At 37.0% G+C, this 25000-nt stretch overlaps 1 protein-coding gene across 1 annotated transcript in view; it reads right to left on the reverse strand.

Moving 5' to 3' along the window:
* Positions 1 to 25000, reverse strand: part of brinp1 (bone morphogenetic protein/retinoic acid inducible neural-specific 1) — a 188205-nt gene that overhangs the window by 31334 nt on the left and 131871 nt on the right. Inside the window, exon 5 of the mRNA XM_084114158.1 lies at positions 21303 to 21408. Within this exon, the coding sequence (XP_083970284.1) occupies positions 21303 to 21408 (106 nt within the window). The remainder of the gene's footprint in view (positions 1 to 21302; positions 21409 to 25000) is intronic.

Consider the following 25000-nt stretch of genomic DNA (forward strand, 5'->3'; position numbering starts at 1 on the left):
ATTCTTGCATTTCATCATGTCAAAGTGCAGCGTTTCCCAGCCGTTCTCCCAGTGGCTCCGCACGTAAATTACAGCTCTGGTTTATTCAATCGCCAACCATTCATCATTCAACGGCTCGTTATTAAAGTGTGTGACTCTACATGCCCTGGATTTCATCATGCATTTACAGTCATTTATGTTGCATTTGTACATTTGGTACCAATGCATTTCTATTCTCAGGTAATATACTTTAATATGATGCCCTCGTGGATCTGATCTTGACACCTCTTAAATATCAACCAATAAATGCATTTCTCCTTAAGGTCTGAGCTATCGATCGGCTCTTGCATGTGCCCTTTGTGCAGGCGAGAATCATGATATCTAAATGTTAAACTTTATCCATGGGACTCTCTGCAGTTTTATGTGTCAAATCGGGCCTGATTCCAGAGTTCACGGGCTCCTGGCACACTCCACCTCATAAGCAAAGGTTTCATCAGAGATTAATTGAGCATTGTATGCCCTCAAATTCACAAAATAACCATTACCTAATGCTCTGATGGAATGAGAGGCATTGCTTTGAATAAGGTGTTAAATTATGGCTCAGTTCCTGTTAAAACTCACATTAAAAGCTGAAGACGTTCGGAAGCGGGCTGTGTAATCACAGTGAGTGGACGCCACAGAGGCTCATTTAAAGGGTCATAGCTTTATAACAGTGCAACGATAGCACAGCCCGCTCCTTTACCGCTGTGAAATAAAACACAGCACATATGACTTCAGTAACAGCTCAGGAATGCAGATCAGGTCGGCAGTGATATATCAGAAATCACACGTAAAATAAATGTCTTTTTAACCAGTGCCATCAGCCTCGGATGAACGCTTTCGCACAGGAACCTTTTTCCGTTGAGTTTCCATTACTCAGAGACGTGTTGGTGCTGCTGAAATGCCAATGAGAGCCAATCTAGAAGCACGTAGTAAAAGTTTGATAGGAAACATAAACCAGCTTCTCAGCACATTATATTACATAAGCTCAATATAAGCTCATTAGAACACTGATGTTTTTGCAAAAATCCAAAAACATCCATATAAATACAATTCAAACAGTTTCCAGCTGAAATTAACTACTTGTTACACTTATTCCCGCGTGGTTTCTTGCTAAATATTATGTTATGATCTCAAAACACTTTTACCAAGCATGATTTGTAAACTAACACTTTGTCCTAACGAGACGAGATGTGATACAGTTCCAGCGACAAGCAATGCGTCTGTCCACAAGAAGCGACTCGATTATGAGACGTGAAAAAAACATGTGGGCGGAGTCTCTCTGCAAATGCACTGCACTCACAACCAATCAATCAAAAATCACAGCCAATCAGAAGAGAGTGTGGGTGGAGTCTCTTTGCAAATGCACTGCACTCACAACCAATCAATCAAAAATCACAGCCAATCAGAAGAGAGTGTGGGCGGAGTCTCTCTGCAAGCGCACTGCACTCACAACCAATTAATAAAAAATCACAGCCAATCAGAATAGAGTATGGGCGGAGTCTCTCTGCAAGCGCACTGCACTCACAACCAATCAATCAAAAATCACAGCCAATCATAAGAAAGTGTGGGTGGAGTCTCTCTGCAAGTGCACTGCACTCACAACCAATCAATAAAAAACCACAGCCAATCAGAAGAGAGTGTGGGCGGAGTCTCTCTGCAAGCGCACTGCACTCACAACCAATCAATAAAAAACCACAGCCAATCAGAAGAGAGTGTGGGCGGAGTCTCTCTGTAAGCACACTGCACTCACAACCAATCAATAAAAAATCACAGCCAATCAGAAGAGAGTGTGGGTGGAGTCTCTCTGCAAGCGCACTGCACTCACAACCAATCAATAAAAAATCACAGCCAATCAGAAGAAAGTGTGGGTGGAGTCTCTCTGCAAGTGCACTGCACTCACAACCAATCAATAAAAAACCACAGCCAATCAGAAGAGAGTGTGGGCGGAGTCTCTCTGTAAGCACACTGCACTCACAACCAATTAATAAAAAATCACAGCCAATCATAAGAAAGTGTGGGTGGAGTCTCTCTGCAAGTGCACTGCACTCACAACCAATCAATAAAAAAACACAGCCAATCAGAAGAGAGTGTGGGCGGAGTCTGTCTGTAAGCGCACTGCACTCACAACCAATCAATCAAAAATCACAGCCAATCAGAAGAGAGTGTGGGTGGAGTCTCTCTGCAAGCGCACTGCACTCACAACCAATCAATCAAAACTCACAAGCCAATCAGAATAGAGTGTGGGCTGAGTCTCTCTTCAAGCGCACTGCACTCACAACCAATTAATAAAAAATCACAGCCAATCAGAAGAAAGTGTGGGCGGAGTCTGTCTGTAAGCGCACTGCACTCACAACCAATCAATCAAAAATCACAGCCAATCAGAATAGAGTGTGGGCTGAGTCTCTCTGCAAGCGCACTGCACTCACAACCAATCAATAAAAAACCACAGCCAATCAGAAGAGAGTGTGGGCGGAGTCTGTCTGTAAGCGCACTGCACTCACAACCAATCAATCAAAAATCACAGCCAATCAGAAGAGAGTGTGGGTGGAGTCTCTCTGCAAGCGCACTGCACTCACAACCAATCAATAAAAAATCACAGCCAATCGGAAGAGAGTGTGGGCGGAGTCTCTCTGTAAGTGCACAGCACTTGCAACCAAATGGACAAGTGCATCAAATTCATAAATATTACACCATTTTACCATTATTAAAATACATACTGAGTTACTGAAACAATCTTTGTCATAGAATACACTCAACAGTTGGAACGCTTTTGTCTCCTTCGATTTGTTTTCAAGATCTGAGGTAAATTATCTATTTCCACGCTTTTAACATTAACTAAAGCACATAATCAGTACCTGAGATTGTCATATTTGCATGTTGTTGTTCCAGCCGCGACGTCAAAGAAAAATAGAAACCATTTTTTTTTAAATAGAAACCATTGCGTCACATCTGGTTTGCACACAGTGTAATACATTTTAGGTTTAGTGTATGTTACGTTATTTTCAAATGCACACTCACTGGAAAATGAATTTCCAAACTTCCACAATACATACAACAACCAATGCAATAAACCATCGCCAGATTCTCACTCATGTTTCGGATAAAACTGAACATGCTTTCAGCGCCACTCACTAAGCATTTCACTTTGAAAGTGTTTCAAGAATCAATGTAATATAGTGCAGAAATGTCACCACAGGCACGTTCCTCCAGCAAGCCTGGGTTGTTATATTACATAGGCTTACTTACAAAATGTCACAAATCTGAAGCATGGGGAATGAAAGGCACGCTGACTCCTCGAGTCTCTTCAAGCTGATATCAGCAGGTGTGGTAAAATACTACTTATTTAGCATAGACTCCAGCAAAATGTGATTTCAGACTATTACACTAACTGTAAAAATGACTAATAGGCACAAGTGTCAATACAGCATTATTCCACAGAGGCTGCCAGACAAAAAAGGTAGGCAATGACTATAAAGACAGAAAGTGACATGCAAAGATTGCCTGGCTAATGAGGAAGACTGCTGTCTGAAGGGTGAAGCTGAAACTGCACTGTGCACAAAACTGAGTGAAACACTGAGGAAATACACACTGATCTCTGCTCAGTTCTAAACACATATGTGACCCTGGATCACGTCACCAGTCTCGAGTCGCACGGGTATATCTGTGGCATTGTATGGGTCAAAATTATTGATTTTTCTTTCATACCAAAAATCATGAGGATATTAAGTAAAGATCATGTTCCATGAAGATATTCTGTACATTTCCTACTGTAAATATATAAAACATGCATTTTTGTGAGTGAATGCAGCACAATCGCCAACATAAATGCACAACTTTAAAGGAGATTTTCTCAATGTTTCGATTTTTTTGCACCCTCAGATTCAAGATTTTCAATAGTTGTATCTCGGCCAAATATTGTCCTATCCTAACAAACCATACATCAATGAAAAGCTTATTTATTCAGCTTTTATATGATGTATACATCTCAATTTCACAAAAATTACCCATGTGATCTGTGGTCCAGGGTCACATTTATAGCAGAATAGCTTTGTCCGAAAAACATGCAGAGAAACTTTATAAACTATATGAAACTTTGTTGTGGTAACACTTTACAGTCAGGTTCATTGGTTAACATGAACTAAGAATGACCAATACTTCTTCAGCATTAATATTAATATTAATTAATTAACAGCAGTATTAATATTAATTTCAACATTTAGTAATACGTTATTTAAATTATAGGTTGTATGTGTTAGCATTAGTTAATGCACTGTGAACTAACATGAACAAACAATGAACAGCTGGATTTGGTTACACTTTATTTTAAGGTGTCATTGTTACAGTGTAATTATATATTTAAGTACTGAGTAATATTAATTAACTACATGTTCTTACTATAGGGTTAGGGTAGGATTAGAGTTTGGTTGAGGGTTAGTTGCATGTAATTATGCATAATTTACTGTTATTACTATGATAAGTACATGTGACATATGTAACAAGGACACTGTAAAATAAAGTGTTACCCTGTATTTTTATAAACTAACATTGGCAAAGATTAATAAATACTGTAACAAATGTATTGCTCATTGTTAGTTCAAGTTAACTGATGAAACTTATTGTGAAGTGTTACCAGTGTTGTTGAGTTGACGTCAACAAAAGCAACAGATTTGTGCTGCATTCTGTTGGTGTAAATAAACGCATGAGTTGAAGGGACGGTCGCGAGCATCAGAAAACTAAAACCGAATCAATATAAAAACAGAGCATCTTGAAATTGCTTTGGAGGATGAGGGCTACGAAAATATATTTACTGTCAGAGCTGGTCTCAAGGAGGAGGGGAATGGCTGATTTATCTGCCCCACCAGTCCAAATAGAAACTCACTGTTGATTGACCACCTCAGATTGAGAGTTGACCTCAGGGTCAGCGAGGAAGGATTTCATCAGTCCGCTGGATGCCTGGCAACCCGAGAGCCGAATATGAGGACAGTGGCATCAATCTTTTAAATGATGTACCATTACAGAAGAGCTATGCCCAGTGACTGTGCGTTTATAAGGGGAATGATCTTCAACGACTGAGTCTGACGCTCTCGCTGCAGTTAAACGTGATTGGATTGTCCGTCATACTGAGCTTTCGATCCGTATTGCTTAACAAAGTGAACAACAGAGCCTCTGATTATTTTGCAGTGCGACGCTCTTCTCTTCCTCTGTTTGCATCTATATTCATATCAGAATGATTTCTGAAGGATCATGTGACACTGAAGACTGGAGTAATGATGCTGAAAAAAAAAAACAGCTTTGATCACAGGAATAAATTACACTTTACTATATATTCACTTTTTTTTTTTTTTTTTTTACTTGATTTTTGATAAAAATATATGCAGCCTTGGTAAGCAGAAAATATTTTATTCCAAACTTTTGATGGGTAGTATAAAAAAAAAGAAAAAAAGTGACATCGAAATGCATGATACGACCCCTAAATCCTCATACAAGACTCCAGAAACGTTTCCCAGAATTTATGGGCATGTTGTCAGTCTTTCCCTGAGAAAGAAATAAACATTGATCTTGTCACCTCGAAAGACAAATCATTTTTCATCATGTTGTCTCCTCAATCCCAGACATATTTTCCATCCACAATTCATCACTGACAGACTTCGTTGCGCATATGTCCTAATTGAGTTGTTTCGTGTTTGTTCGTTTGTTTGCCAAATGTTTGCCAATCTTTTGAAGAAAGCGAGAGCAGGAGAGAGAGATAGAGAGAGAGAGTATGAAGATGAGTATGTAATCCATCAAGCAGCAGATGAATTGCCTGTGGGGCTATTTAATTTATTTTCACTCCACTTCTTTGAAAACTGTTGGCTCAGGCTATTCTAACGTATTCATAAATCTTCCAGGATGGGCTTATGGCTCCAGCAAGAGCAGAACGGGTGTGTGTGTGAAAGAGAGAAACAAAACAAGCAACAACAAAAAGCAACTTTATTTCCTCTTTCAGTCGTGGATTCATAAGTGTGTCTCCAAACGTCTCTTAAGAGCCTCGCGTCTGTCGGAGAGAAAATACGGTGTGAATGAACCGATAAACGGCTCGTTTTAACTACGACTGCTTAGAGATGCCCTCTCCTTGATTCATGTTATTTATTGCTCCCAAATGGTGCATCTTTATTCAAATCGATATCCTGAAGTTACTGATGTCACCGGTTGAGAATGCCAGGAGAATAACAAGCAAACACACGTGAATCTGGAAATATCCTTTCACATTTCACTGCAAAATTTTAAAAAGAAAGGAATACAGAAATAAGTTAGTATGCATAAAAAAGATGAAGCCTTTTTACCAGTTATGACCAAAATGTCACAGTTGCACTGCACTCTTCTTTTTATTGTTGATATAATTCTCATTGTTCTTGATCATGATTCTCATTACTTTAATATGATGGATGGATGGATGGATGGATGGATGTATGGATGGATGGATGGATGGATGGATGGATGGATGGATGGATGGATGGATGGATGGATGGATGGACGATATACAACGATGGATGGATGGATGGATGGATGGATGGAAAGATCTACAATGATGGATGGAACAATATACAACGATGGATGGATGGATGGATGGATGGATGGATGGATGGATGGATGGATGGATGGATGGATGGATGGATGGATGGATGGATGGATGGATGGATGGAAAGATCTACAATGATGGATGGAACAATATACAACGATGGATGGATGGATGGATGGATGGATAGATAGATGGAAAGATCTACAATGATGGATGGATGGATAGATAGATGGAAAGATCTACAATGATGGATGGATGGATGGATGGAAGGAACGATATCCAGTGATGGATGGGATTGGATTATTTCATTGCTGTACCAGATGTTGTGGAAGTATCAATGAAAATGTCACAATCCAAAACCCTTCATGAAAAGGCGGCTTTATTTTCTGCGTCTAAAATGTCTATTTTTCCGCAGGTTTCCTAAGCTTCACTCACAGACAATGGAAACCAAGTCAGTGTAACGTTTTCCATTTTATAGTTAGTAATTCTGTAATCTGCAAACACCAGCATCTGTCGTGGCTTATAATAAAAAGGTTGTGTTGCTGGCGATGTACAGCAATGTTCCAAATCAGTCATTTATGAAGATACATTTTAGTTATACTATTATGTGTAGGTTGTAGACAGATCCACTCTGACTCATATTCACAAGTATTAATATTTATTTTGCTCATGATTGATTTATTTATTTTTCTTGAGAACAGTCATGCTGTGCTGTGGAATGTCTTTAACTGTTGATGTCATGAATAAATTAATAAAAAACATGCACTCATTTATCTACAGCTTTGATAGTTGATTTTCCTTCATGTATTTACTCCAAATTAAGAGAGAGAAGCAATCTCGCGCTGTGAAGATTGATACATTAACCTTCTCATCATAGTTGTATCATTATTTTCAACACAGGAAGACATTATCCCTCGGTTTGATGTCGATGACTACATAATGTTTACGTAATGACACTATGCTTATATGTTTTGCTTTAATTTACATCGTTTTTTCAGTCTTTTTACCCACATCCACCAATCAACCCTGTCTAATATCTAATGTCTTCGAGTGAAATTGGCATTAGAGTTAGTGTGGATCTTGACTATAGATTTGAAACAGATTCTAGTATGACTCAGTACGTTACTGAACTGTGCCTTGAGTTGTATAGGTATAAACTCAAAGAGAAATCTATGGAAACAGAATAAAACATAAAAAAGGTAATTGCGACTTTTTGTCTCACAATTATGACTTTTTTTCCGACAATTACGAGTTTACATCTCGCAAGAACTGCGTGATATAAATTTGCAATTGTGTGTTAAAAAGTGAGAATTGTGTGATGTAAAGTCTCAATTGTGCGTTACAAAGTCAGAATTGTGTGTTATAAAGTGAGAATTGCGTGATATAAAGTGTCAATTGTGTGTTATAAAGTCGAATTGTGTGTTATAAAGAGAATTGTGTGTTATAAAGTGAGAATTGTGTGATATAAAGTCTCAATTGTGCATTACAAAGTCAGAATTGTGTGTTATAAAGAGAGAATTGTGAGATATAAACTTGCAATTGCAAGAAATAAACTTGCAATTCTGACTTTTTTCTCAGAATTGTATGTTTATATCTCGCAATTCTGACTTTATAACACACAATTGGAAGATATAAGTTGCATTTATCTTTTAAAATGTTTCATTCAGTGGCGGAAACAAGCATCCGTAGAAAACTGCATCATCAGCATTTTGTTCAGCATCATCCCTCCTCCATATTAATATTATACTACAAATAACTTCTGTGGAACCAAAGCCATAAAGCTTCCGTTCATCTAGAAACTTTTACAGGAAAAATAAGATAGGAAAAATCAATATACCAATACTTTAAAAAGAATGCATTGTAAAATCCCAGCAGTGTGTGTTTCTCATCTGTGGCCACTGCCAGCAGGTGTTCTGCTTTTATTGCCATTTATGAGCTACATTTTCTGAAAAATAGTTTCAATGTGCATTAACAGTGTTAATGGGAAATGGGACTGGAAATATCTGCAGCTCTTTCCATTTGTAAAGGTTTTAAAGGGATCTCCAGATTTCATTCAGTGTTTCAGTGACCTGACAAAGATAAGAGGGCTTCGCACCAGAGGAACGATTTTATACACTCTAAATAATGCTGGGTTGTTTCAACCCATGTTTGGGTCAAATATGGACAAACACAAAAAATAATTAAATTACGTTTTTAAACACAACGGTTGGATTCGTCCATATTCAACCCAAACATTGGTTGAAACAACCCAAACATTGGTTGAAACAACCCAGCATTTTTTAACTATATAACTATTGGCGTTCGCACCACAGGAACTGGGAACAACTGTAGTTATAGTTTAGTTTAGTTTAGTTTAGTTTAGCTTTATATACCTTTTAGGGGGACTAAATTAGCTTCATAGTAGTGTCAAACTCACAACAATAAGAACTGGAAACACACAGTTTATAGTCTATTTACTCCACAAACATGCAAAACAGCGATAGATGGATCGACGCCAAAGTCCAGACTCTACGGAGGAAATCCAACGCAACTTTGAAGGAACCAAGCGAAACATGATTATGTTTTTATGCTCAGCATCAATTACCCAGGAAATGCAATAATCCTGTTCCGTCTACCGTATACTTTCTTTGTTCAACAGTTCAATATAATAACATATTAGATAGGACTGTATACAGATCATAAACTAATGAAGACGGAGAATGGGAGCGCTGTGTGCTCAGGCTCGGACGCCGTGCCGCCAAAATAAAAGTTGTGAGTGACAACATTGAAGTGCCTTTAAACGCACAGCTTTGTATGAGACGTTGACGTAATTTCCACTGAAACAGGAAGCTAAGGTGGGACATATTGATTGGCCCCTCCCCCTTTTCAAATAGCCAATAACGTTTAGTTTACCTGATACGTTGGATTCAATAGTAACGTTAGAGGTGTGAATAAATTCTAGCCATTTCATTCTGAAAACGGAATAAAACTCGAGCGTTTGAGCAACTGAACACACATCTCAGCGCTGCGCTGATCCAGTTGATCCAGCATGCGTTTGCTACCGAACGTACAGTCAGATACAGCCACGCTCGCTTTGGCCAGCTGGTGTTTATAGCAGAGGGGGCGGAGCTTTAGATTCTAGAGAGCATGTGATTGGACAGAAGATGTGATGAGAAGCTGAAGTCCGTGATGATGTCATAAAAATCCCTGATCCATTTTAGCGGAAGTGAGAGACTAAGTTTTGAATCCTTATATCTCCGAAATGCAAATGTTGTCATTGTTTTTGGAACACACCAACTTATTCATAACCTTAAGGCATCATACTCATCCTAAGAGCTAAAAAACTTACATTTTGACTTCAGGGGGCCTTTAAGGGACGGTCACACTAGACTTTGAACATGGGAAATTCCTTCGGACACTGCAACTGTCCTGATCTTGTCATTTTTGAAAACATATATTCAACATGTAGAAATTTCAAATCGACTCCACTTTCCTGCAAACCTGCAGCTTTAAAGTGTGTGTTCTTTTAATTCAGCGAAGAGGTCATGCTGTGATGATCCATTTTCTATTGATACAAATCCACACGTCAAAGTTCAGCAAACCCGAACTTTTTAATGCACCACATGTTTGCGTTTCTGCTCTCCCACATGCGTATAAACACAAGTCAATGGAACAGACGGATCTTTAATTAGGTTAATAAGCTAATTGGCATGACAGAGTTGGCATGACTTCTTGTTTAATGAATGATCGAGATGGAATGTTTAAGTAAATTACTGACATCACTCTATATTCCTCATTATAATATTGCTATATTTCCATATCTAATGCATTAATTGTTTCTGTTTTTCTAATTGCCTTATTTGATCAGTTGCAGAGGAATTTAAGACCACCATGGAATCAAAATTGACAGTTTTTACTTTTTAATGGAATATTGCAGTGTTTATTATAAATTATTTATCTGTGCACATTTTTTATTTTATTTTTTATGTGCCTCTCTTTTCTCTTTTCTTTTCTTTTCTTTTCTTTTCTTTTCTTCTCCTCTTTTCTCTTCTCTTCTCTTCTCTTTTCTGATGACAAGGGCGGGGCAACCTGTCACTCACATGAGATCAGCCAATAGCAAACCACAACCATCCAATCATCCAATCAATTGCCCACTGACAAAATCAAGCCCTGCCCACATTTGTTCTTGTTCCAGAAGCGTTTCACTCGGATTTATACGGCACAACAGAGAAGAAAAGACGAGTGCAACTTCCGTTTAATGCCGACTTTAAGATGTAAATATCTCTCTTTGAAACATGCTCTGCACCAAATAGTTTTACATTCACAACCAAAACAATCTCACTTTTGTATGAAATGATCCATTTCCAGCATCTCCATATCTCTGCATCGGTGACGTCCGACCAGGCCTGTAAATCTGGACCGGGTCTCGGCTCGGGTCTCCAACACTGGGGTTCTGCGCTGGTCTACGTTTCGCTGTCTTTGGGGCAGGAATGATCTCTCCGACCAATCAATAGTCAGTTCCCCAGGCTGACTGAGGCATTCTGGGATAGTGCAAACACACGCCAAGCGAGAGTGCAGAAGAACATGAGCTGTAAAACCTGAGCGAGCTGCCTCGAAGTGAACGCGGACTGTCGAATCAATCCGTCACACTTCTCAGGTGTAAAATTAGCATTCTCAGCTAGACGTCTGTGGTATTCGTTTGCTCCGACTGGCTTTGGTCTCGATGCACAGTATTTCTACAATACATGTATTTGTCATGCACAGCAGTCATGTAGCCAATGGCAAATAAAATCACTTTCTGTGCTGTAAAATTAACAGCTTGAAATGGAACTAGAAACTTTTTCAAACAATTAAATTATGCTCAGCCTTCAGTGTTTTTCCTGTGCAATTCAAACTACATTAAAGTGTAAGAAAAACACAAACCTACATGCTTTCATTATTGACAACCAGTCAGTCAGTTTAAGAAGGACTCACTTTGCAAGCTTGTTCACATGCATTTGCAATCCTTAATGTGCTAACAAATGGATTTACAACCTTTAAATGCATTAAAACATTGATTGCACAATGCAATATTTGGTTATATTTTTTGCAAACTTAACAGGGATTAAACTTTGACATTTTACAATGTCATGAATGTGACATTTTTTGACAGGATTTCATATATAATTATTTCCTATTTAGAGTCAAACCAAAAATAATTCAGACACCAGATATAATTTTTTATATGTTCTACTAGTGTGTGCAGGACACTATAGTTCATTTAAGTGAGGAGAGCAAAACAAACTAAACTGTGACATATTACACCCAAATATTCCTCATTCAGTGACTACCAGTAACATTTTGGGAGCAAAAATGATTCGGACACTTTGAGCTGATCATGTTTTGCTGAAGTGTGTTTTCTTTAATTGCTAATGCTCTTTTTACACACAGACTGAACACAATGAAGCATTGCTTGGTGATTGGTTGAGCTAAACTGGTATTATCTAATTGTGTAGTTAAATTTAACAGCTGACAGATATTCAACATAATTCATGTGTGAGACAGTCTAACAGAAGGACGGACAAAACCAGTCAAATATCACCTGAGTTCTGCTCACATTTTATTACCATTTTCTAAAATCTGTGATAATGTGAGAAATCTTGAAGGTGTCTGAATGAATTTTGGTTTGACTGTATATATCACTTGCAAAAGTCATCACACCATATATGTTATCATAACTACAGTAGTTAGCAAATCTTCCACTGGTCAACTATTCGGTGGTTTTATTTTCTAGTTTACCAGTCGATCATCATTTCATTACTGCTCAAAACCTTAGTAGCTTGTGTAGTTCATGTTCTGTCATTGCATTTCATTCCTACGTGTTTCTCAGTCTCAGTTTGTGACACCAGCGCTGTCAGCCTTCACACTGGTGCAACTCAGGCGTCAGTAATAGAGCGAAGACTCGCCGAGGGCATCGTGGACTGAAGGTCAGTGTGTTCTGACTGCGTTTCAGGGCACAATTACAGTCTAATCTGGCCAACACACCGACATGATGGCCACGGAGCAACGCAGCAATTTCACCACACACTCGCTCAACAGAACCTGAACCTTCATTTCCACAGAAGAAAATGTAAGATCCTGCAGAAGCTGATTAGCACACGTCTGTGAGGTCGACACGATGGCAAAGTTGATTTTATTGCGCTTGGAAATGTAACAGCATGTCATTATCACGCTCCGCCAGAGACCCCGAGGCAAAGTCACTCGACTTTCTCTGAACGAGAAGACGGAGAGGAACAAAAAGACTGCGAGCAAAACTGCCTCTACTGTAAAACATTTGGAAGCTGTGTAAATATCTAAGCAATATCGCACACGGTTGTGCTGAATATAAGCACGGCCCTGATTGGCCTGTGTTTGATCGGTGTGTGTTCAGAAGATAACAAACAATATTTGACATTAAGAAAAATTAACTAGTGGAGCTATAGGGAAAATTAAGGAAATGTATGTCTTGCATCATTATGTTTCTAAAACTCAAATTTCCCTGTTTTTAGTGGAAAAAAACAAGACAAAAAATACTATATGCACTACTGTTAAAAGGTTTGAGATTAGTAAAAAGTGACAGTAAAGACAAAATATTATTATTTCAAAGTAAATATGTTCTTGAAATTTCTATTCATTAAATAATCCTGTAAAATAAAAATTGTCATGTTTTCCACAAAATTCTGAAGCAGAACAACTGTTTTCATCATTGATACTAATCATAACTTATTGAGCATCAAATTAAGCATATTAAAATTATTTCTGAAGGATCATGTGACCATCATGTGATCATGCATGAAACTGTAACCGTAATATTATTTCACAATAAAATTAAAATTATTTAATAAATGCAGCATTGGTGAGCAGAAGAGAGTCTTTCAAAAACATGAGTATATATAGTATAGTACTATATATATATATATAGTAAATTCTACAGTGCAGTGCAATTATTATAATAATTTCTCAGTGAGCTCACAGCTGCTTTTATGATGCACAAACAAACTTTTGAAGTTTGGCGCAGTTTACAATGACATACAACTACGATGCATCACAATGTTGGACCGTGGCTCGATACACACACTGTAAACGGGGCAATTATTACCTTAAACAGCTATTTCTACCTGATTCAATCCATAAAATTTGCTTTCTTGGCATAAAAGAAAGTATTTTGTTGGTTTCAGTGATAATATTTTTCATAATATTTTTCATTTAGATGTTACCATTTTTGGTAATGGAATGAAAATGAAATGGTTCCCAAAAAAGCATCGGGCACAGACCAGCAAACAGTAAAGCGCTCCAGTGCTGATCGCCGCTTATGCAACACTATTAGTGGACCGAAACTAACCGTTGCATAAATTCGCTTGAAAAACAGAGACGCAACAGAGTGTTTTATAAAACACTATAACTATGACATCATGTACTTTTACAGTCACTGACAAACACGTCGGAGAGGCTGCGTGTCAACCGGAAAATGTCACATGTCATTCTCGACCCTTGGAGGCTGTTTCTGAATTACTGTAACGCTGAACTTTTAAAATAGCCACCAGCTCATTATTCTGAAGCAGGACGAACTGAGAGAGAACGAGTCCTCTAAACTCCACTGACCTGTGAAGATCTTCATCTTCAGACCTTCAAAAACATCCCTTTAAAAGGTTCGTTCAGCCAAACGTAAAAGAACTGTCAACATGTCGTGACCCGTATGACTCTCTTTCATCTGTGGAGCAGAAAAGCAGACGTTGAGCAGAATGTTCATGCTGCTCTTTTACATACGAGGAAAGCAAACAGTGACCAGGGCGTGAGAAGCTTCAAAAAGGATAAAAAGAAGTAATATAAATATATTCCAATTCCTTCTGAAGCCCTAATATTAGGTTTGTTTGAGAAGCAGATCCAATTCATTATTCATCCACCATTAGATAGTCTACTCACTGATTAGGAAAGAGCAGCTTTGATATTATGCTAAACGTTTAGTAAAAAACTTGAAAATATTTACTCCAGATTTAAAATAAATCTACTCTAAATATTAAATTTTAAGTTAATATTTCAATAATTTAAGGATACATTCGCATACTCAAGAGTTATATGATGCTGGATAAAGATGGCATGCAAATACACTAAATATTGGATGGATGGATGGATGGATGGAATGATATACAACTATGGATGGATGGATGATGGATGGATGGATGGATGGAATGATATACAACTATGGATGGATGGATGGATGGATGGATATACAATGATGGATGGATGGATGGATGGATGGATGGATGGATGGATGGATATACAACAGTGGATGGATGGATGGATGGATGGATGGATGGATGGATGGATGGATGGATGGATGGATGGATGGATGGATGGATGGATGGATGGATGATGGATGGATGGATGGATGGATGAATGGATGGATGGATGATGGATGGATGGATGGATGGAATGATATACAACAATGGAGAGATGGATGGATGGATGGATATACAATGATGGATGGATGGATGGATGGATGGATGGATGGATGGATATACAACAGTGGATGGATGGATGGATGGATGGATGGATGGAATGATATACAACGATGGATGGATGAATGGATGGATGATGGATGGATGGATGGATGGATGGATGGATGGATGGATGGATGGATGGATGGAATGATATACAACAATGGAGAGATGGATGGATGGATGGATGGATGGATGGATGGATGGATGGAATTAGAGAGGATTTACTGTGAACTGAGAAACTCAAAAACATAATAATAACTGAACAAAGCCTTTGGTTTGATAATTACACCAAGCTATATTACAATTTAAGTTTTATTTTGATTAACTGTACAGCCACATTTATTTATCTAAATTTTACATTGAGTTTAATAATAAGCTTTTCAACTCAAGAACACCCTGCAGTTACTTTACGAACCCCCAGTTGGGAAAGCCTGTGCTGAACATCTTCAGGATGTAGAGTGACAGGAAGGCTGAGTAAATGATGACAGGTGTCTTATTTCTGGCCAAACTATTTCATTATGTGCTTTATGAAATGAAGTCATTGAGGCAATAGCACAGGCGATTCTTCATCTTGTTTACAGATTTCTTCAAACGTCTGGATCCTCCCCTCCTTCGATATTCCCATCAGGATTATTACATGCACTAGACCGCAGTCAGGGGATTGCAAGGCAATTTTATTAATGGCGACAACAATTCCCTCAAAGTGACCTTTCCTAATTCATTAAGAGATGCAGACGAAGGAGACGGAGATCTAATGGAGGCGACAGACGACGTGATCGTGAACGTCTCGCTCATGAAAGTGTGTTAAATCTCAGTCCGTGTCAATCATGCACTCAACGCTTCAGTTGTCAGAGAGAGAGAGAGAGAGAGAGAGGGGAGAGAGAGAGAGAGAGAGAGAGAGAGAGAGAGAGAGAGAGAGAGAGAGAGAGAGAGAGAGAGAGAGAGAGAGAGAGAGAGAGAGAGAGAGAGAGAGATACGGTCTGATAGATACAGTAGGAATGACGTCAAGCATCTGGGTCAGGGGTAGGTTTAGGGGCGGGGTCAGGGGTAGGTTTAGGGGCGGGGTCAGGGGTAGGTTTAGGGGCGGGGTCAGGGGTAGGTCATTCGTACGAATTCATACGAATTAGCCACCTCGTAAAATTCGTATGAATTGCTGTGAGATCGGGTTGGAAAAACCAGTGGCATAGTGATGATTCGCTAGTTTTCCTGTAATCAATGGAAGCACGTTTCTGTCACACAATATAAAATAACAAAGGTAATTGCGACTTTTTTTCTATTTTTTTTTTTTTTCTTAAAATTCCACATTTATTTTGCACAAATTGGAGTTCCAACTTTGTTTCTTGCAAATCTGACAATCGCAAGAAATCCAAAGTTCTGTCATGAACCTCTAGATGGCGCAGGCTAACAGGTTCTTTAACTCCTGTCATAATCACATGGTTATCTATAGGGCGCAGCTGATTGGGCCCTGCTGTATCAGTAGCCAATGAGCTCGCTGCTCAACCTTCAGATACTTGGGTAGCATTAGCATTAGCAGTGCAGCGCTTTCAGAAACCCTCCACCTTCCCCAGCTCCACCTGTCTAGATCTGCTACGGGTAATTCATGTTCGCTATATTGTACATGATATTATATCTGACTTATATCTGGCTGACAGCAGCGGGTCGTGTGTGTATTGGCAGTAGCAGCTCCTGTACTCGCTCTACAGAAGAAGCGTAGCAGATCTATTCCATTAAGACCAAACACACAACATTGTCATAGCCATTACCATGCCAAACACTCCGAGAGTCGTCAAGACAGAAATAAAGATACAATTGCAAAATATTCACTTTATAAATGTACACATTTATCAACTTTATAACTAGCAATTCTGACTTATTTTCTCAGAATTGGGAAATATAAACTCGCAATTGCAAGAAAAGAAAATGTCAAAATTGTGAGATAAGTCACAATTACCTTCTTTTTTTGTTCATGGCAATAAAATAAAGAAAATAAAGAAATTAAAATATAATTCATAAATGTATAAATATAATATAAATATAATAAAATAAATAAATAAATAATATGCAATAATAAAATATCATATAAATAAATAAATAAATAAATAAATAAATACATACATACATACATACATACATACATAAAATGTGTAGAAGTTACAAGCCATTTTATCATTTTGCAACATTACTGAAACGTTACTTTTGAATGTTCTATGAACGTTCTGAATGTTAGATTAATATACAACTAGTCCATGAACATTTAAATAATGTTTTTGTGCTAACGTTTTGATAACGTTATTAAAGACCAGATAACTTTGAACAGATATTCTATTAATGCTACTGTAAAAACGTTTGTTCATAACTTTGAGAGAACCTTGACAGAACTTTCAGACACGTGTGTTACGCAGCAATCCGCCGCTCAGGGATGACGGTTTTATTTGACTTTTTAGAGCTTTCAGATAAAACATCCTGAAAGCTTTAAAATAGTACATTAATTCTAAAAATGCTAAATAATAATAATTGTGTAATCATTATTGTTTATTTTGCAATAAAAACATCACAGCATCCTTAAAACAAGATATGTTTACTTGCAAAGCAAAATAAAAAGACTTGTTTGTTAAATCAAGAAAAAAACAACAGGGTAAGAAAACATAAATTCAAAATAAGTCTGATTTGTAAATTAATTAATATATTGTTTTAGATATATTTACAACACATATATACTAATTAAGAAAAGGATGCAATGATCCAGGAAATATTATGTATTCTGCGCACAACTTGCAGAGAATTATGGCCTGATGCATTTACCAACATATGTAATAAACAACAGAACACACACCACACAATAATGTATCCCACAATGCAATGCGCTGCAATACTCAGTAAGCCGTAAGCCACAGCAGAATCGGTCCTGAATATAGAGTCGACCCGCAGAGGGCCGTGCTGAAATACACAGCGCTCAAAGACTTGAAAACAAACAAGGACGTTGCAATTTCGAGAAAGCAAAAGTTGGAGGATGAACAGAACGAAACATATTGCGACTGTCCTCAGAAAACGCTTGATAATCAGTTTCTACAGCTGTTCTCTCGGACTCTGGTTTAGTCTCTGGTGGGAAAAATCCTGAAGTTAAAAAGTGAAAACTAAACTTAAACACCTTGCAGTTTCATTCTGACCTTCCAGAACTGTTTAGAGCAGGAGATTTATATTTAAACCTCGGCGTTACAACACAGTTACTAAAGACATGTTGTGTATGGTGAAATAGACCAACACAAATAAATCCAATGATTTTGAGAGAAGACAAAAGACACCATGCGCAGTACATTTAAAAACAAGAATGTGTTATTCTATTCCATGGTGCGTCGTCCAGCTGTTTATGAAAGGAATAAAGTTATTTTTACAAAATTATTTTGTGTTTTCTGTGAAAAGTTGTGTTTGTCAATAGTTAATATAATGGTTTAGACTGTGGTTGTTCTATGTCGGTCAGCTGGTCTCTTGGAAGCACATTCTCACCACCAAATCATGCTTTGGTAAATCAGATTATGAGATTAAAAATTGAAATTCTAGTCTAAATTATGACATATTCTGAAAACTAAAATTCTAAGATAAAAAGTTGAAATTATGACATAAAAATTCAAAACTGGCATAAACGTCAGAATTCTGAAATAAAAAAGTCATAATTATGAGGAAAAATCAAAACTGACAAATCGAAATTATAAGAAAGGCATTATTATTACAAAATGTCAAAATTGACAAGTTGAACAAAATCTGAAAATCCGTTTAAAAATATAATAATATTATGACAATTTAAAACTAGGACATTAAACTCAAGATTTCTGAGATAAAAAGTCATATGTATAATACAGAAGTCCAAATTGACACAGTAAATCAAAATTATGAGATAAAGTAAATTATGGCATATATATATATATTTTTAATCTCATATTTATGAATTTGTATGTCATCATTCTTACTTATCTAGTATCTCATAATTTTGACTTTCTGTGTCATAATTATGATTTACCAAAGCATTATTTTAGTTTTTCTGATGTGGTGTAAATGTGTGACCTTATATGAGCTATTATACAGCAGATGTTGAGAGATGTTTGCTCATCAAATCCATTTTCTCCAAACATCAACAACCTGATGGCAGATGAAGACGAGACACCGCGATCACACGCTCGCGACGGGATTTATTCAGCGTAATGACGTGTGTATCAAAGGCCGTACACAGAGAGCTCTCAGACCAAATCAGAACGAGATGGAGATAAAAGATGGAGATTTGATGATGCTTTTCATTACGAACCCTCACATGTGTTAGTGATGCTTCTTCAGATTATGACAAAAAATGTGAGTTAACCAAAAGGGAAGACACTTTATAAAAGAGCAGAGTGCTTCGGCTAACTAGACAGAGTGAAAGCATGAATCACGACACATGCCATTAAACACGAGTAAGGCACTTGTGTCAAACTTCACATTAAAAAGTGTGAGCACTAGCAATGGAGGAGCGTGTGTTTTCACATGTGTTTTCATTCACAGACAAACAGCTGATGTTTAATGTGCTGTAGTGAGTTTGCAGCCTGAATTAAATGACATAATTCAAACTGATAAATGCACAACTCTACAGCATGACCACTGCAGTGCACTGCATGAACAAATGACTCTTTTGAGCTGGTGGGATTTAATAGAAGAGTCACAAATTCATCACAGACTAATAATCTGTCTAAATCACACAAACAATTATGCAATAAATAAAAAGTCCATATAAACATGGAAAAGGTAAAAGACATGTTCGGTCAATTTCACTTACATTTACTTTAACCCTATTATTATTAACACAAAAAAATGAGATAAAAACAAAGTCAAAATTGACATTAAAAAAAGTCATAATTGTGATAAATATCATGACAAATTGTAATTATGACATAAACATTCATTATATCATAATATTCAGAATTATGAGATAAAAAAGTCATAATTATGACATGAATAAAATATGATAAAATTTTTATAATTATGACAATTCAAAACTAACTTAGATATAAAGTCGTTATTTTGACAAAAAGTCTAAATCGACAAGTCCAAATTACAAGAAAGTCATAATTATGACATGGAAAAATCATGATAAAAATATAATTATATGAATTATATGACATAATTCAAAGCTATGACATAAAAACCCAAAATTATGAGTTGAACAGTTATAATTACGACATATTATTTCTCTCTCTCTCTCTCTCTCTCTCTCTAAATGTGTCAGTTAATGGTTAAATGTCTTGCTGTTCTCTTGCTGTAACCTGTATATTATCAGACTCATGCGCATGTATTTTCTCTGCACGTGCGTCTCGTCGCAGCTGTGACACTGTGTGTTTCTTCTCTCAAACATCTGTCAGTACAGCAGATGTGCACAGACTGAAATCCAAAAAAAAGTGTGTTCTGATAGACTAGAATTATAAAAACATAATGATATTTTTTCACATGTAAATGCTGAAAACGAAAACATTTCTGCAGTTTTTTTGTCTCCTCTTAATTTGCCACACGAGCAGCTGGACTGATGACAGATTCAGAGAGTCAGTTCTAGGTGTTGCCAGAACCTTTAGGAGGTTTACGGTCGGCCTAAACATCTGTGATCGCTGTTCACACTTACTGTAAGATATCTGAGCTTATTTCATCCTCAATCATGATGTTCAACTGAAGTGTTATTCTTCATGTCCTTCTTTGTGCAGCATTACTGCAGGTAAATATTCTGGTGTTTTTGGCTTGATTGAGCTTGTGCAGATCAAAAGTCAGACAAACCGTAGTGGAATAAAGCACTAAGTCACATAATAAAGCACTAAGTCACATAATAAAGCACTAAGTCACATTATAAAGCACTAAGTCACATTATAAAGCACCAAGTCATTTAATAAAGCACTAATTCACATAATAAAGCACTAAGTCACATAATAAAGCACTAAGAAGTCACATAATAAAGCACTAAGAAGTCACATAATAAAGCACTAAGTCACATTATAAAGCACTAAGTCACATAATAAAGCACTAAGTCACATTATAAAGCACTAAGTCACATAATAAAGCACTAAGTCACATTATAAAGCACTAAGTCACATTATAAAGCACTAAGTGACACAATAAAGCACTAAGAAGTCACATAATAAAGCACTAAGTCATTTAATAAAGCACTAAGTCAGAATAAAGCACTAAGTCACATAATAAAGCACAAAGTCACACACCTTGCAGATGAAGTTTGCTCTCGGGACTCTGAAGAAGAACCGAACTGACCGAGTCCAGGTTATCATACGTGCTGCAGCCGAGTGGACCCGTCCGAGTCTCCGTCACCTGAACACACACACAGATCACATGAGAACACACTCCGTCTGTAAGAAACATTTTAGGGGATTTGTACTTTACTCAAGTGCACTTTAAACTGAATGCTTGAACTTTCACTCGGATATATGGCACAATCATTTGACAATCATGCTTTTCCCCATTATTGTTGAATCAAGGAACACCAGATATTTTGCCAAGTGATCTCTTATGTATTATTTAATATACTGTATATATGTATACATGTATCAGACATAAGAGAGAAACAGGCATAGAAGAATAAGGCTACATGAGAGGTGGTCTTCATTCCAGATTTCTCTGTTCCCCATTTCTCTATTTCCCTCACCCCCCTCATGCCTTATGTTTCTCTGGAGTCACTACAGTAAGATTGAGCTTATATACACCACTGAGGGACTTACTTCCTTGTAAGGTAGAAAAACATATGTTTAAAAATGGAACGTATACCTCATGCTTACACATGGTACAATCCACTTTCCATATTAATAAACTATCCTACTGTGTATACATTCGTGGTACATTTGCATCAGTTGAAAAACAGTCCTTTCCTCGTAAAGAACATGCCAATTGTGCACAGTTGAAGTATCATCATCATATATGAACATCTCTGCTCAGTGAACGTTGCATTGCACACATACATCTAAGCAAAATATATAACTCTCCCAGCTCCCCTAAATATGATCCTTAAACACGTGTCCATGCAATCTATAGTCTAACTCATGCATTTTAAACTTCATAAGATAATACTATAACTGATTATGGATACTAATGAAGAATAATAATACAGATACATAATATTAAATAATGAAATTATATTAAAAGATGAAATTTTAGTCTTCACTTTCAGTACACATTTTAGACCAGTCTAGTACAAGGTACTAGATCTCCATCAGATTTGACCATAAATTACAGCTTGTGTCGGTCAGTGCTGACACTGACGACAGTATGATGGCGAAACTATGCATATGTGCCCGTTTCAATAAATATCAATGCACAATCTGATATGAAGTCATTTTTACATGGAATGTACACTATGTATATATATATATATATATATATATATATATATATATATATATATATATATATATATATATATATATACAGTGAGGAAAATAAGTATTTGAACACCCTGCTATTTTGCAAGTTCTCCCACTTGGAAATCATGGAGGGGTCTGAAATTGTCATCGTAGGTGCATGTCCACTGTGAGAGACATAATCTAAAAAAAAAAAATCCAGAAATCACAATATATGATTTTTTAACTATTTCTTTGTATGATACAGCTGCAAATAAGTATTTGAACACATGTCTATCAGCTAGAATTCTGACCCTCAAAGACCTGTTAGTCTGCCTTTAAAATGTCCACCTCCACTCCATTTATTATCCTAAATTAGATGCACCTGTTTGAGGTCGTTAGCTGCATAAAGACACCTGTCCACCCCATACAATCAGTAAGAATCCATGATGAGTACCATCCCAAGAACACCATCCCTACTGTGAAGCATGGGGGTGGTAGCATCATGCTTTGGGGTGTTTTTCTGCACATGGGACAGGGCGACTGCACTGTATTAAGGAGAGGATGACCGGGGCCATGTATTGCGAGATTTTGTGGAACAACCTCCTTCCCTCAGTTAGAGCATTGAAGATGGGACGAGGCTGGGTCTTCCAACATGACAATGACCTGAAGCACACAGCCAGGATAACCAAGGAGTGGCTCTGTAAGAAGCATATCAAGGTTCTGGCGTGGCCTAGCCAGTCTCCAGACCTAAACCCAATAGAGAATCTTTGGAGGGAGCTCAAACTCCGTGTTTCTCAGCGACAGCCCAGAAACCTGACTGATCTAGAGAAGATCTGTGTGGAGGAGTGGGCCAAAATCCCTCCTGCAGTGTGTGCAAACCTGGTGAAAAACTACAGGAAACGTTTGACCTCTGTAATTGCAAACAAAGGCTACTGTACCAAATATTAACATTGATTTTCTCAGGTGTTCAAATACTTATTTGCAGCTGTATCATACAAATAAATAGTTAAAAAATCATACATTGTGATTTCTGTTTTTTTTTTTTTTTGATTATGTCTCTCACAGTGGACATGCACCTACGATGACAATTTCAGACCCCTCCATGATTTCCAAGTGGGAGAACTTGCAAAATAGCAGGGTGTTCAAATACTTATATATATATGTATGCATTTATGTATGTATGTATGTATGTATGTATGCATGTATGTATGTATGCATGTATTTATGTATATATGCATGTATGTATGTATGTATGTATTAGGGGTGTGCAAAGCAGCCGGTATTTGTATCTGTATTTGTATTTGTTGAGGGGGGAAAAGTATTTGTATTTGTATTTGTATTCGAGTAAAATTCAAAATAGGTGTAAAAATCCATTTTTTTTGCGTTACACTTCTAATTTACGTTATAGTGTAAGTATTCTTTAATTATATCCATTATAATAATTATGGATATGCAATATTGGTTGATGTTTTTTTATAAATCCAGCAATGAACATGTAACAAGGAACGTCATTAAAAAGAAAATAACATAACAGCCATTACCTACGTTAACGTTACTCTGTCAACAGCCTATTGTCTAAATTACCGAGCTAACAGAGCTACTAGTGTTGTCACGGTACCAAAATTTCAGTATTCGTTACCAATACCAGTGAAAATCCACAGTTCTCGGTACCAATTTCGGTACCAAAGCTTAATTTAGATTAAATTTACATATATTAAAGTGTATATCACGGTTACAAAGATGGAAACTGTAGTATTAAAAACACTTCACAATAAGATTCCATTTGTTAGATAACATTAGATAAAATGACCTAACAATAAACAATAGTTATATACTGTCGCAATTATTCTCCTTTAGGGGTTAATTTAAAAATACATTTTTAACATTACTTACATTATTGTTTATGTTAACATTATTTAATGCACAATGAATGAAGTGAACAAACATGACCAATCAAGTGTTTGTATTAAATAACATTCACAAACATTAATTAATGTTGTAAAAATATATTGTTCACTCAATGTGTTTATGTTAGACAACACATTAAGTAATGTTAATGAATAGTATCTTATCGTAGTGTTACCAAACTATACAGGAGATAAAACGTGTTTTATTTGACTTGACTGTACTTTTATTTAATCCAAAACTGCATTCATATTTAATTTTAAAAGGGCTTTTTAAACCTGCTAAGAGTTATCCAGCCAAGAATAAGACTAGAACTGCTTTTCTGATGGACTGATATTAATGACATAATGACGGCTTTTTATTTCATTTCTCATCTCCATAAATATATCTAAAGCTAATGCAAGGGCTAGAAAACAATTAATTATTTGCTGATACTTCCTCGTCATCATGGAGAGCGCAGTTCGCACCGCTTTCTCCTTTCCACAAGCGCTTGCTCTCCCGTACGTCTGTCGTTGCTATGTAACCATGGACATAGGCGCGCCGCTCGATTCTATTAAGAGCGCGCTTGCCGCGCGCCTACATTTGAAATCTGAACGCGCAAAAAACGCGCTATGTTAACGACGTATGTGTCTTTTTCCTCCTTTCTTATCAACAAGTGGATT

Source organism: Abramis brama, assembly GCF_963993115.1.
Source record: "Abramis brama genome assembly, chromosome: 5".
In the NCBI taxonomy this organism is placed as follows: domain Eukaryota; kingdom Metazoa; phylum Chordata; class Actinopteri; order Cypriniformes; family Leuciscidae; genus Abramis; species Abramis brama.